This window comes from Stenella coeruleoalba (assembly GCF_951394435.1).
Source record: "Stenella coeruleoalba genome assembly, chromosome: 5".
Classification (NCBI taxonomy): Eukaryota; Metazoa; Chordata; class Mammalia; order Artiodactyla; family Delphinidae; genus Stenella; species Stenella coeruleoalba.
The window spans coordinates 39,120,807-39,135,672 of NC_137150.1; the positions used below are offsets into that span (position 1 = coordinate 39,120,807).

Below are 14,866 nucleotides of genomic sequence, written 5' to 3' on the forward strand. Positions count from 1 at the left end.
TTGAATCTCTGAAATGCAGATTAATTCTATTGTAGTCCTTTGCATCCTAAAGATGTATCAGTAACTCCTAAACGTGTCATTGTTGTTCCCTACTGTGCTAAATGCAGATTCTAAAAAGGAATTTGCTTTTTTCATCTATTTTCTATTGTAACTAGCAATAAAAACCCAGTAGAAGGCAGAGACATAAACAGGCCTTTGATGATTCTTTACTGAGTCCCAGCTTGGCACAAAGCAAAAGAATATCCAGAAGGGCTGAAATACCAGCATTGAATAACAGTGCCTTACAGGATTCAAAACACTCCTCCTGCTTGAGCAGGGGAGTTCCTTGAACTAAACACTCCTTATAATAGTAGATGATGCTTTGGGTGACACACTAGAATATGTGCTTCACTTTTTGATTCCTGCTGATTGTTCCAGTGATAAAACTTAAAATCAATAGCAGATCTTTCTAGAGCAGAGTTTTGCAGCCTTGACACCACTACTTTCACGTTGGGCTGGATAATTCTTGTTCTGGGGAGCTGTCCTATGCTTTGTAGGATGTTTAGCAGAATCCCTTGCCTCTACCGCTAGATGCCAGTCATATACCCTCCCCAGCTGTGACAAACAAAAATGAGTATAATTATTGCCAAATGTCCCCCTGGGATCAAAATCACTCCTGGCTAAGAAACTACTGTTCTGGAGGAATTCTTAACTGTTCTTCTAAAGGAGCATACCTCTGGAGGCATCAGGCTCCCCAGCTTCAAACTATACTACAAAGCTACTATAATCAAGATAGTATGGTACTGGCACAAAAACAGAAATATAGATCAATGGTACAGGATAGAAAGCCCAGAGGTAAACCCATGCACATATGGTCACCTAATTTATGACAAAGAAGGCAAGAACATACAAAGGAGAAAAGACAGTCTCTTCAATAAGTGGTGCTGGGAAAACTGGACAGCTACATGTAAAAGAATGAAATTAGAACATTCCCTAACACCATACACAAAAATAAACTTCAAATGGATTAAAGACCTAAATGTAAGACCAAACACTATAAAACTCTCAGAGGAAAACTTAGGAAAACACAAACCATATATGTGGTTTGACATAAACCACAGCAAGGTCTCTTCTGACCCACCTCCTAGAGTAATGAAAATAAAAACAAAAATAAACAAATGGTACCTAATTAAACGTAAAAGCTTTTGCACAGCAAAGGAAACCATAAACAAGACCAAAAGACAACCCTCAGAATGGGAGAAAATATTTGGAAATGAAACAACAAAGGATTAATCTCCAAAATATACAAACAGCTCATGGAACTCCATATCAAAAAACAAACAATCCAATTAAAAAATGGGCAGAAGACCTAAATAGACATTTCACCAAAGAAGACATACAGATGGCCAAGAGGCACATGAAAAGTTGCTCAACATCACCTAATTATTAGAGAAATGCAAATCAAAACTGCAATGAGGTAACACCTCACACTGATCAGAATAGCCATCATCAAAAAATCTAGAAACAATAAATGCTAGAAAGGGTGTGGTGAAAAGGGAACCCTCCTGCACTGTTGGTGGGAATGTAAATTGATACAACCACTATGGAGAACAGTATGGAGGTTCCTTAAAAAACTAAAAATAGAACTCTCATATGACCCAGCAATCCCACTACTGGGCATATACCCTGAGAAAACCATAATTCAGAAAGAGACATGTACCACAACGTTCATTGCAGTACTATTTACAATAGCCAGGACATGGAAGCAACCTAAACGTCCATCGATAGGTGAATGGATAAAGAAGATGTGGCACATATATACAATGGAATATTACTCAGCCATAAAAAGAAACAAAATTGAGTTACTTGTAGTGAGGTGGATGGACCTAGAGTCTGTCATACAGAGTGAAGTCACAAAGAGAAAAACAAATACCGTATGCTAACACATATATATGGAATCTAAAAAAAAAAAAAAAAGTACTGATGAACCTAGTGGCAGGGCAGGAATAAAGACATAGACATAGAGAATGGACTTGAGGACACGAGGTGGGAGGAGGAAGCTGGAGCGAAGTGAGAGTAGCATCGACATTTGTACACTACCAAATGTAAAATACATAGCTAGTGCGAAGCAGCAGCATAGCACAGGGAGATAAGCTCAGTGCTTTGCAATGACCTAGAGGGGTGGGATAGGGAGGGTGGGAGGGAAGCTCAAGAGGGAGGGGTATGGGGATATATGTATGCATGTGGCTGATTCGCTTTGTTGTGCAGCAGAAACTAACACAGTATTGTGAAACAATTATACTCCAATAAAGGTCTATTAAAATAAATAAATTACTTAAATAAATAAAGGAGCATACCTCATGCTTCAAGTGTATGCCCTACTGAGCTGGCAGTGGTGGGCAGCAAATCCAAGGACTGTTAGTGGAATCAACCTATATCACTTGGGTCCAAGTCTGATGGAAAGGAGTACTGATTACTCCAGAGGCAGCTTCTATCACCCATGTTGGACTGCTGGAAGGAACACTGTCATCTTATACTTGGGTTTTATTTATTTGCCTGGTAGGATATCCAGAAGGAAGAAGGAAAAATTGGAAGACTAGTCTATGCTAGAGCTGTCCCACAGCCAAGGATACACCACTCAGTATTTAAATTTTAACCAGATTATGTTATGAGCAAGTTGAATTTTATGTGTGTGTGTATTTATATGTTCTTGCATGTATATATGTGTGGATATATACACATGTATGTATGCATGTATTTATAGTGTTACAACTCCCTAACCATTTGTATGTTGGCTGTTTAGGATTTTGTGTATGCTTCAAATTCTTCTTTAACAAATCACTTTCATTATATAGTCCTTAAATTATCTTTGCCTGGTCGATCACTGCATGAGACCCCACAGCAAAAATCAAAAAAAAAAAATTTCAGCTGTTTTGGGAATGTTGATTTTGCTTCCTTTGTGTTGTGCTTATAGTTAATAACATACTTCCTAATATCCTATAGCGTACAGATGTCAACCCTTTTCAGGCAATGGACCGAATGATGTTAAATATGCGAAACAGCATGCAGGAATTACAAAGAAACTTTGTAAGTACTAAAGGACTGATGAGAATGTTATTTTCAGTTATTGGTATCCTATATTATAGTGGCTTTCAACCTTTTTCTAACCATGGTCCACAGTGATTGAAAAATATATCTTACATCATGACAGTACTTGTGTACTGTATATATTTTACAGCTGAAATAAAAATTTCATGAGAAAATAATCATACTGTTTACAGCATGTGCTGATATTTTCTATTTTACTTCATATTTTAAAAATCCTGGTCACAGCCTACCAAAATGATCTCAGAACCTGCAAGTTTGAAAAGCAGCGTTAATTAAACTTTCAAAATAAAAACATTCAACTTCAAAAACATTTATTCTGCTGAAGATCACTATTGTAAATGAATGTTTTATATGAATTTAGATTTTTTTATTATGTATAACTTGTCTACTTAAAAAGATTTGTAGCATCTAAGAAATTAAGTTTTAGTGTTAAAAAATAACTCTGAAAATAGAAATTTCAGGAATGATGTTTAGGCACTGGATTAGATTCATACAGTCCAAACACTTATAAACTAGTACTAATACTCTTACTTTTCTACTCATGATATTAATCAAAATAACTTGATTCAGTATGAAGACCACCCATATTATTTTAGTCATCCAGTTTGAAATCTAAGGATCATTTCAGAATGTCCAAATCTAGGACATTATTAATGATTTTAGAAATGTAGGAGTTGGTACCCACAGAAGGTATAAAACTTCTTGGCATATGGCTAATTGGCTCAACATTGGCAAAATTGCACACAAAAGTCAACCACTGACTGTACAAGTATTACATGCTTCAGGGCACGGCATCTATAAATTTAAGCCACAAGTCTTTGACCTCAAAGGATTTGAGGATTTCTGAATGAATCACTTGTCATTTATTATTCCTTACAAGGAGAGTGTGAATTGGTACCTAAAATGGAAGGAGGTTAGGGCCTTCATGGGGGTACCATTTGGACATCATACTGATCATATATACTATCTTTAGTAGAACTTCTAGCTAGTGTTGTTACTTTATTTGAATCCTCTGACATTATTTCTTCGTATTTGACTGAACTCACTGGATTTACAATTTATATGTACCTCTAGGGTAACCTTTCAACGGATCCAAATGGACATTCGTTTAGTTCTTCCTCAGTTATGACTTATTCCAAAGTAGGAGATGAACCACCAAAGGTTTTCCAGGCCTCAACTCAAACCCGCAGGGCTCCAGGAGGGGTAAGTATTTTCTTGGAACTTTATAAAGTTGTGGAATCATAGATCACCTATATCAAATTTTAACTATTAAAATTTGACCTGGTACTGGTCAGGGGAAGGGATGGGGGGAGAAAACACAGGTCAGTGTGAAAAGCAATAAAACTAACTGTATTTATGTATTTATTTTGAGGCATTCTTTGTCTCCCCCACCTACCTCCATCCCTGCCCCAGGTGCCTTTTTTCATGTTAATATCCATGGATGTTTATTAGCTTTACATGTTGACAAAGTAAGTAGACACTATAAGAAGTCTTTGTTTCATGAAATAAATGTCTACTTTTAGTTTCTATTTGAAGTAGATGAATTTTTTAACTCATAAAATATTTCAAGTATACAGAAAGGACATAGAGAATAATATAATATAAGTACCCCATACTCCTTCAATCCAGTTTAGTCAAATCATTAACACTTTTCTCTATTTAAGTTGTCTCTTGTTTTGCTTCCTTTTTAAGCAAAGATGTTACAGATTCAGTTAAAGCTTCCAATATACTCCTTCCTCCTCCTCCTTTTCCCTTTCTCCGTCCCCCAAAGACAACCATTTTCTTATACAGGCATACCTCGTTTTATTGGGCTTCACTTTATTGCACTTCACAGATAAATTGTGTTTTTAACAAACTAAAGGTTTGTGGCAACCCTGTGTTGTCAGATGATAGCAATTTTTAGCAATACAGTGTTATTAAATTAAGGTATGTACATTGCATTTTTAGACATAATGCTACTGCACACTTAATAACTACAGTATAGTGTAAACATAACTTTTATGTGTACTGAGAAACCAAAAGAATCATGTGACTCACTTTATTGCAATATTCCCTTCATTGTGGTGGTCCAGAACAGATCCCGCAGTATCTCTAAGGTATGCCTGTACCTGGAATTTATCATTTTCATGCATGCTTTTATAATTTTATTACTTATGTATGCTTATATACAATACAGTGAATTATTTTACAGGTTTCTAAACTTTGTATAAATGGTTTCATACTGTACGTGTCCTCTGCAGCTTGACTTTGCTCAGTAATTGCTTCTGAGATTTATTCAAGTTGATATGTGTAGCTCTGGTTTCTTATTTTAACTTCTATATAAATGTCTAAAATATGAATATACCACAGTTTGTTTTGTTTTGTTTTGTTTGCGGTACGCGGGCCTCTCACTGTTGTGGCCTCTCCTGTTGCGGACCGGCTCCGGACGCGCAGGCTCAGCGGCCATGGCTCACGGGCCTAGCCGCTCCGCGGCATGTGGGATCCTCCCGGATCGGGGCACGAACCCGTTTCCCCTGCATCAGCAGGCGGACTCCCAACGACTGCGCCACCAGGGAAGCCCTATACCACAGTTTTTTAATCTATTTTTCTATTGATAGATATTTAGGTGTTTATAATTTTTCACCTATTCATCTTTATACCTGTCTCCTCGTGCAAAAGGGCTAGGAATGCTATTGTTGGATCGGAGGAGATGTGTGTCTTCATCCTTACCTAGAAATCACCAAGTTATTATCACACAGTGATTGAGACAATTAGCTCCCACAGACTTTGGTATGAGTTCCCATTTCTCCACTTCCTTGTTAGTACTTATAGTAAAGAAAATTTGGGTTTGCCTGTCTAATGGGTGACTTAAATGAAAATAGAATATATAAGTCATTTCACGAGTGCTGAATAATTAGTTGCCCTTTCTTGTAGGAATGCTAGTATGTACTCCCATCTATTAATTGTCAAGGACAGTGTTGAAGGCACTAAGTTTAATATAATTAAGTTATTCTTTGTTTTAATAATTATATTCGTTCTGTTTGTCCTAGACATTTTAATTGTAAGCAGTTCAGGAAATATCAGAGAACTATTACCATAATTTTACTACAAGTTGGTAGTGGAACTGAGTACCCATTATTTTTAGAGCAGTAGATTTATATTCTTACCTCTATAGGTAAACAGGTTCTGAGGAGTTTATAGTCTATATTTATTTAAATAATAACTAATTTTTATTTTCATCATTTTCACAGGTAAAGGAAACTAGGAGAGCACTGAGAGATTCTGAGAGTGGACTAGAAAAAATGGCTGTTGGTCATCACCTCCATGACCGAGCTCATGTCATTAAAAAGTCAAAGAACAAGAAGACTGGAGATGAAGAGGTCAATCAAGAGTTCATCAATATGAATGAAAGTAAGTTATCAGAGAAAATAGCATTCTTCCTCTCAAAGTTAAAATAGCAGCTGTACCCATAGAACTTGGTGAATATTTTTTATAGAAACATTTTATATGATGTTGTTTCAGACAGTTTATGAAGTGTAAATGTAGAGAATACGTTATCAAAGTAGTAATAAAATTGTGGTTTCAGTGTTTCATTGTAGATCTGTTTTTTATAGTGATTTTTGTTAATGTTGAGTATCATTTATTTTTTTGTTTTATACTTGGAAAATGGAATCTTTTGAATTGTTTTTTAGTAAGACTATCAGTAGGAAATCGAGTTTTTATTTATTTCTGATATCAAAGAAGTACATTCGAAAAGTATAAAAAAGTATAAAGGAAATTAAAATTATTCATAACTCCAACCCCAAATAACTACTATTAACGTTTTAGTGTATTTCTTCCTAATAATTTTATGTATTGATATATATAAACATACAATCACACATACTGTTTTTCAAAATTTGTATTTTACTATCTATATAGTTTATATTGTGCTTATTTTAATTCCCCACTATAATTGTGAACAGTCACCTATGATGTTACTTTTCAGAAACATCCTAGATGGTTACCTAAAAGTTTTATCATGAATTGGCCATAATTTATTTCAACTATTCTGTATTGTGGGGCACTTAGGCTTTTGTATAGATAAGATTTAAATTTCTGGTGTTGTCAGATAATAAATCACATATATATCAAGCAAATCTTTCCACTTCTTAGATTTTATATTCATTCTTCAACTCATTTAAGACTTCCTAACTTTTTTCATTATAGTTTTTAAGCTGTATTCATTTCCTGTTTTTAGAAAGTATTTTGAATAAAAATGTTTTAGCATAGTAAAGGGTTTAAATTATATGATTTTAGAAAAAGAAATTCTCTTGGAGCTGGATAAAATTATTCTTATGCAATGAGATGGAAGCCACAATATCTTAACCTCTCTTTAATTTTAACCTTTGTAATTTGGCCATATTTAAATATATACAGAGTACTTCACAATAATGAAGATACTGAAGAAAATTTTAGTAAAGTAACACATTATTATAAAGGCAATCTGAAAGAACACGTATTATCATTTACTTATTGTTATTATGGAATTTAGATTACCTACTTCATAACAACATGAACTGTCAGATGAGTAACCTGTCTCAGGAAATTGAAAAAGAAGCTTGTGAGGCCAAACTGAGGACAGGAAGTGCTAGGCACAGGAGGAGTGTCCTCCCAGTAAGAGGAAGAGTAGCATCACCATGAGATGACCCGGGAAGAAAGCCTGTTAGTCTCGCTGGGTCATGGGGTCCATTGGATAAGTAATGTGATATCCAGGCAGGTGTGTGAAAAACCAGATCATCCATAAGCAAATTATCAACAGGAATAGGAGAGGAACAAAGAGAAAAGGAAATACTACTCTGAGTCCAAGACCTTTTTATTTGAAGCAGTTTCCTGCTTCTACTTTAAGGTTAGGCTGATGGAAACACCAGGCTAGAGTGAAATGTGTGGGGAGCAAGGCAATTACTGACAGCTGATACCTTAATACTTACCACTTTATTTTGATATTGGATGTAGGTGATGCTCATGCTTTTGACGATGAGTGGCAAAATGAGGTTCTGAAGTACCAACCAAGGGGACAATGGCACAATCTAGAAAACTCTAGGATGCGAAACATTGGTCATGAGAATTCAGGATCCCGAGAACTTAAAAGAAGGTAAAAGTTATTTCTAAACTAAGCTGTGTTTTTTAAAGACAATTTAGAAGAGAAGTTATGTAATTTTACCTCTGTTATCGGGAAGTTTTGATTAACATCCAAGTTGTTTGTATCAATAATATCTTTTGTGAAAGATGTAATAACTTTATATTATTTCTGAGTATTCCAACACAAATTTAAATTTGTATCTGAAAACCAATAGTATTTTAGGATTATATGACTAGTACCTTACTAGCAAATTATGCTTTAGACAATGGGGCTAAAATCCTCCTAAGGTAGAGCAATATACTATAATGCAGTTATTCTTGTGAAACAGATTTTCATCTGGATAGAGTAGGAGTCATACATTTTGTACCAGGTAAAGATACTGGTGTTTAGGGATATGGTAAGGAGAGAGGAACTGTAGCTAAAAGGCTGAACAAAACTTCCCTAACAAGTCAAAATTGAGCATTTAATGGTAAAAAGATTTTTAGACCCTTGTATAATATGTAACAGTATCTGTATTAGATATCAAATATTTTGGAAGAGTTTTGCAAAAACTTTAGCCTCCTTTGGAATTACCGTTTGGAATAGCTGCGAAATATGAACGTGCTAATACCACACTTTTATAGAGATTATAGAAATTTTGACACATTTAGTATATATCCTAGAGTTACAATTTTATTTGATACTCTGGGGGAACAATTGAAAACACTACCTAAATCCTATTGAAAATTAGACTCGAGAGAGAGAGGGCTCAGCAGGCCTGAAAACAGAAATCTGTTCTAGGCTCTAAGAGAGTGGAGAATTGCTGCAGAAGGTGGAAGCCTTCCCAGAACCAGCGGTTGACAAGTGGGTACCAAGTAAATTAGAAGACTTGTGCAGAATTTCATGTGCTAGCATCTTTTATTTTAAAATACTTGTTTAGGAATTTAGAGCCCCAATGTTTTCTTTAGAAATCTTGCTCTCATATTAATTTTAGATAGTATTTGTCTCACTTTGAAAAGCTTATTGATAAAAACCTAACAGTGCTAAGTTTGACTATGAAATCCAGGTCCCAGTTAGAGAAAAGCATGCTCTTTATAGATGATCTATAAATTTATGGCCTATCAGTGGCATTTTCTGTAAACCAGCACTGTCCAATAGAACTTTCTGAAATGATTTTTTGCAATGACGAAAATGTTATGCATCTGTACTGTCCAATATGGTAGCCAGTAGCCCCACGTGGCTATTGAATCACACTTGAAATGTAAACAATGCAGCTGAGGAACTGAATTTTTAATTTTTATTTTATTTTAATTAATTTAAATGTAAACGATGTGGCTAGTGGCTACCATGTTGGACAGCATGGTTCAACGGTAAACAGTTAAATCTATCTCAGGAAAGCAGCTGTTGCTTTCTTAAATGTTAAGTGAAATAGTCTGCCATATGTTTTTCAAAGCTATTAAGGAACCTTTAAGATAAAACTCATCTTAAATTACAGTGGTCTGTGTCATGTTTGTATTGATTTTTTTAATGACCATTTAAAAAATGGTATTAATGTTCACATGTATATTTCTCAGGGAGAAACTGCATCAAAGTCCAGCCATTGAACGTGGAAGAAGATCAAATGTTTATGTGGATAAACTCAACATCAAAGGATCACCTATGAAAATCAACAAAAAATAAATAGCATTGCACTTGATTTGTTTAGTTTTGGTTGTTTGAACAGAGAAAGTAATGGTGCTGAGTAATACACCTAAGACCAATTGCTTGTTATTAAATCAATACTGTGTTCTTAGCAACTTTCTTCTGAATTTTCTTGGAAGTGCTAGCTTTATATTGTCCCTACTTTAGGAATAAAACTTTAATGTTCAATAGTGCAAGCTGTTAAACATTCTATGACACTCTTTAAAACATAACACATGCTGATTTTGCTTTCACAATTATTTTCCTATTGGCTATGTATTCCCCTATACATTCAAGATTGAATGTACAGCTAGCTGTTCTATCATATAAAATTAGTTAAAAGAATAAACTGTAAAAAAAATAGTCTCAATTTTTACTAACACTATAATAGGGTGATGTTTACAAAGGTTAAAATTATTTAGCTCAAATTTTATAATGTGTTACGTAGCCAGCTAGCTTAAAGAATTTTTTTTTTTTTTTTTGCTGTATGCGGGCCTCTCACTGTTGTGGCCTCTCCCGTTGCGGAGCACAGGCTCTGGACGCGCAGGCTCAGCGGCCATGGCTCACGGGCCCAGTCGCTTCGCCGCATGTGGGATCTTCCTGGACCGGGGCACAAACCCGTGTCCCCTGCATCGGCAGGCGGACTCTGAACCACTGTGCCACCAGGGAAGCCCAAGAATTTTTTTAAATAAAGCAAAACTATACTAGTACTCTTTTACAAAAAATTAGTTATTGTTTTGATAAAGAACATAAAGAATAATCAAATAGTTCCTTTTCAAAGAGATTTTAAATTGTTAATATACATGAATTTTCTTATCGTTTCTTTATACAGTGTATTCTTTTTTTGTTCTGTGTTACATTTTCAACATTCGACAGACTTTATATTGACCTTTCTCTTTAACATCTTAAGGTAGCATATTTCTGTTCTCCTTTCTCACAGACAGCTTAATCTATCTCCACGGTTAACATTCTAAAGTTGCAGTGTCCTTGGAGAAACTCTGCTCGGCCTTTTTGTGACATTTAGAAAAATGCATTTGGTATTCTGCAAACCTGAATGATTGATTGTCTCAAAATTTCTTAGACAGGTGAAGTGTGTTTGAGCAAGGTACTTAATAATTCAATTGTTCCCTTTTTAAGTATACTATTTAAAAATTCAGCTCTTGGGTTTTTTTCATTCTAGAATGCGAGCATTAATCTGTTTTTATAAAGTTAGGCATGAAGTTTGTGAGAATATATAATCTTAACTTTTAAGTTTTTGTTGTTTCAAGGGGGGGAAAAACAGAATCGATTATCACTCTATATAATCCTAATATCTTCCCTTTTAAATTTTGGAAGTAGAATTGTGTGATTGTGCTTATACTCATCTAATTTTCTATATCATATCCTGTTAATTTTACTAGTCAGTGTTTCATGCCTTTAATTAGTCACTAAAATAAGATGCATATGTGTCAATTCATTTTTATAATGGAAAGCAATTGAGCAAGTATTAAAGATGTTAAAATTTTCCTCTTATGGATAATTTAGTATACTAATAACATACTATTACATACTGGGAAGTTATCATAAGGCATCCATTTGAAATAACACTTCTGCATAAATTCCCTAGACAGAGCAAAATCCCGGTAGACACTGTAATTATTCTCCTTTTGCCTAAATTATTACACTGAAGTTAACTTGAATCATTATATTCAAATATGAAAACACATTTTAATAAATAATTGTACTTAAAACAGTATAACTTCTATGCATCATATAACAGAGAATTCATAGATGCTTTTTTCATCTCAATTTGTTTACTGTAGAAATCAAATTAAAATTGAATTAGATATATATTTCCTCCTATGCCACAGTGCTTCCTAAGGGGCCACTTACAAAATATGTGACATCTGGAGATTAAGTGTTAATTCTTTATGTTCACACGATGCTGAAATTAACTTTTTTCAGATTTTATTTTTATCTTCATTCTGAAGTCAACTAGTATAAAAAAGAAGGCTCGCCATAGCTTGTAGTTCACATGTTATTTTTTCTTTATTGACAACCACTGATCTTTCTGGAACGCTGGGTCCTTGGGGAATGTAAGGATATTAACTATTTTGTGAATGTGGCCTTGACAATAAGTCCAAGTTGAAAACTTAGGCTCCTTGCTACTTTAGTGATTTTCCTGGTAACTTTCAGTCTCAGTGATAGGTTTTCATTATTTATCTTTAGGACTTCATTATCTTTTATTGTTACAGGGCAGTGGCAGGAGCACATTGGTATCAGATGGTGCCCTACGTGTGGCAATGTGATGGTGTTTGGAGGTGGGGCCTTTGGGAGGTGATTAGGTTATGAGAGTGGAGCCCTCATGAATGGGATTAATGCCTTTGTAAAAGGGACCCTAGAGAGCTCCTCCACCCTTTCTGCCTTGTGCCCACACAGTGAGAAGTTGGCTGCCTATGAACCAGGATGTGGGACACACCAGACACTGAATCTCCTGGAACCTTGATCTGGATCCCACCTTGCAGATCTATGAGAAATAAATTTCTGTTGTTTACAAGTCACCCCATCTATGGTATTTTTGTTATAGCTGCCTGAATGGACTAAGGCAATGGTCTTAGGCTAGTCGGGCTCGGGCAATTTGGAGATTCTACTGATGTTTGACCTAGACCCTTACTGCAGTGAATCAGGACCTTCACTGAATTGATCTTTATTCTTATAAAGATAAGATATAAAAGTTATAACATATACCTGGCAAAGTTATAGCAAAGTTATAAAATGACTATGAATTAATAGAATGTGTAACTGCTTTGAATGATATAATGTATGTGTATTTTGCCACTTTAAAACCTAACAGAAGTAATCTATAATGTATACCCATATAAAAATTTAGCTAGACAGTTCTTGGCCTTTTGTCCTCTAGTTTCCTCTGTGGAGAAAACAAGTTTATTACTTTGGTTAAAAGTGGTGATTAATAAAAATAATTAAGAATATACTTGGTATAATAATTACAGAAAAATATGAATATATATATACACACACAGAGGACAATGAGTATGAATGTTTACTTCAGGAAACTTAGTTTGTTAAAGTGGTAATTTCAAAAAGTAATTTCAAAAGTAACAGATACACTTTTTTTTTTTTTTTTCCGGTACGCGGGCCTCTCACTGTTGTGGCCTCTTCCGTTACGGAGCACAGGCTCCAGACGCGCAGGCTCAGCGGCCATGGCTCACGGGCCCAGCTGCTCCGCGGCATGTGGGATCTTCCCGGACCGGGGCACGAACCCGTGTCCCCTGCATCGGCAGGCGGACTCTCAACCACTGCGCCACCAGGGAAGCCCCAGATACACTTTTTTATTTATCATAATTATATCTTAAAATTAAAGTAAAACCTTAATGTTATTACTATTTACATAATTATTATTTAATTTACATATTTTAAACAAATACATAGGCTTATAAAGACTAAATTTTTGAAAGCCTACAAATAAAAAAGTTTACTTAAAAGTATTCAACATTAATGGATTGATTCATCAAAGTAAATCCTTTACTAAAAATTAATACATGGATGATATACAAAAAATAAGTACAAAATTCATCATTGAATCTCTGGTTTTTCTTTCCTTGTATTCTGTAATTTACTCTGATTTCCATTTATTTGATCTTATTCATTTAACAAATATTTATTGAGCACCTAGCACAGCAGGGGGTACAGCAATTAACAAAACCAAATCACTGTCCTTGTGGAACTTACATTCTCATTGGGAGAGTCAGACAACAGACAGCTATGTAAAATGTCTGGGTGTATCTAAGAAGAGCTCTGAAGGAAAATGAAGCAGTGCAGGAACATAGGGAAGAGCTTGCTGTTTTAGAAGAGTTGGTCAGGGAACACCTCACTGATAGAGGATATTTGAACAGAGAGAAGAAGGTAAGGGAAAGAGCCATGCTGGTATCCAGAGGAGAGCACAGGCTCTGGTCATGTGAGGATCAGCAAGGAGGCCAATGTGTCTGGAGGAAAATGAGCAAGTGACGTAGAGTTACACTGGTGTGGCTGCTCAAGCAAGACCTTGTAATGTAGGTGCTTATTCTGAAGGTTAATTTTTTTTAATTTATTTAAATTTTTAAGGTCATTAAAAATTTCAGATTAAAAAAATTAGTTATGAAAAATTTCAAGCCTACACAAAAGTAGAGATGACAGCAACAGTGAATTCACTAGTTGAGTGATTTCAGTAGAAAAATGACATGGCCAGGCTTAAAAGGATCCCTTTAGTTACTGTGCTGGGAATAGACTGAGCAGTCGCAGGGCAGAAGCAGTAAGGTCAGTTAGGCTATTACAGTAATTCCCTCGAGATAGCAGCGCTTTGAGAGGTGGAGAGAAGCTGCCGATTCTGGATCTATTTTTGAACGTAGTTCCCATAGCATATGCTGACAGACTAGACCAGCAGAGTCAAAGAGTGGTTCAAAGTGACATTTTTGGTCTGGGCAACTCAAAGAACGGAGTTTCCATTTATCGGATGAAGACTGCAGAAGAAGGTTTTGGTGGAAGATCATTAGCTCCTTTTTGGACATATTAAGTTCGAGATGCCTCTAAGAGATCCAAGTGGAATCCTCAAGGATGCTGTCTTCTATAGGACTGGACATATAATGTTTAACATAGAACAAAGGTGAAACATTTTGAAAGGAGAAAAAGCACTTGTAGATAGTTCATTATTTTTCCACGTTCTTTACAGGTCATCCTATAGATCAATTATTTTTTCATATTTCTGTAGTAGCATAGATAACAATTTTGCATTTTTTTAACGTAAATTCTATTATAAACGTCTCTGCACTCTGCTGTATGGGGAAAACAACCACGTTTAAAGGCTGCATCTTTCTGGTAGCGTGCCAAAACCCTGATTAGTTCCGCAAAGTGACTGCACTTCCTCTTCCTAGTCGGCAGAGGGCACCCTGGCAGCGGAGGGTGCTGCTCGGCTCTGAGAACCGGAAGCTTCTCCCTCTCTCTTTTTTTCTCCCCGCCCTCTCATGCTTCGCACGTGAAGTCCTC

At 35.6% G+C, this 14,866-nt stretch overlaps 1 protein-coding gene across 4 annotated transcripts in view; it reads left to right on the top strand.

Annotated features, from left to right (window-relative positions):
• Window positions 1–12,573, top strand: part of MLF1 (myeloid leukemia factor 1) — a 37,802-nt gene extending 25,229 nt beyond the window's left edge. For 2 of the 4 annotated variants that reach the window (XM_079922077.1, XM_079922078.1), the window contains 5 exons: window positions 2,983–3,066; window positions 4,162–4,290; window positions 6,318–6,477; window positions 8,062–8,200; window positions 9,742–12,573. In XM_079922077.1, the coding sequence (XP_079778203.1) occupies window positions 2,983–3,066; window positions 4,162–4,290; window positions 6,318–6,477; window positions 8,062–8,200; window positions 9,742–9,847 (618 nt within the window). In that variant the 3' untranslated portion in view covers window positions 9,848–12,573. The remainder of the gene's footprint in view (window positions 1–2,982; window positions 3,067–4,161; window positions 4,291–6,317; window positions 6,478–8,061; window positions 8,201–9,741) is intronic. The other 2 variants (XM_079922080.1, XM_079922079.1) reach the window with 2 other exon arrangements.
• Window positions 12,574–14,866: the final 2,293 nt, after the last annotated feature.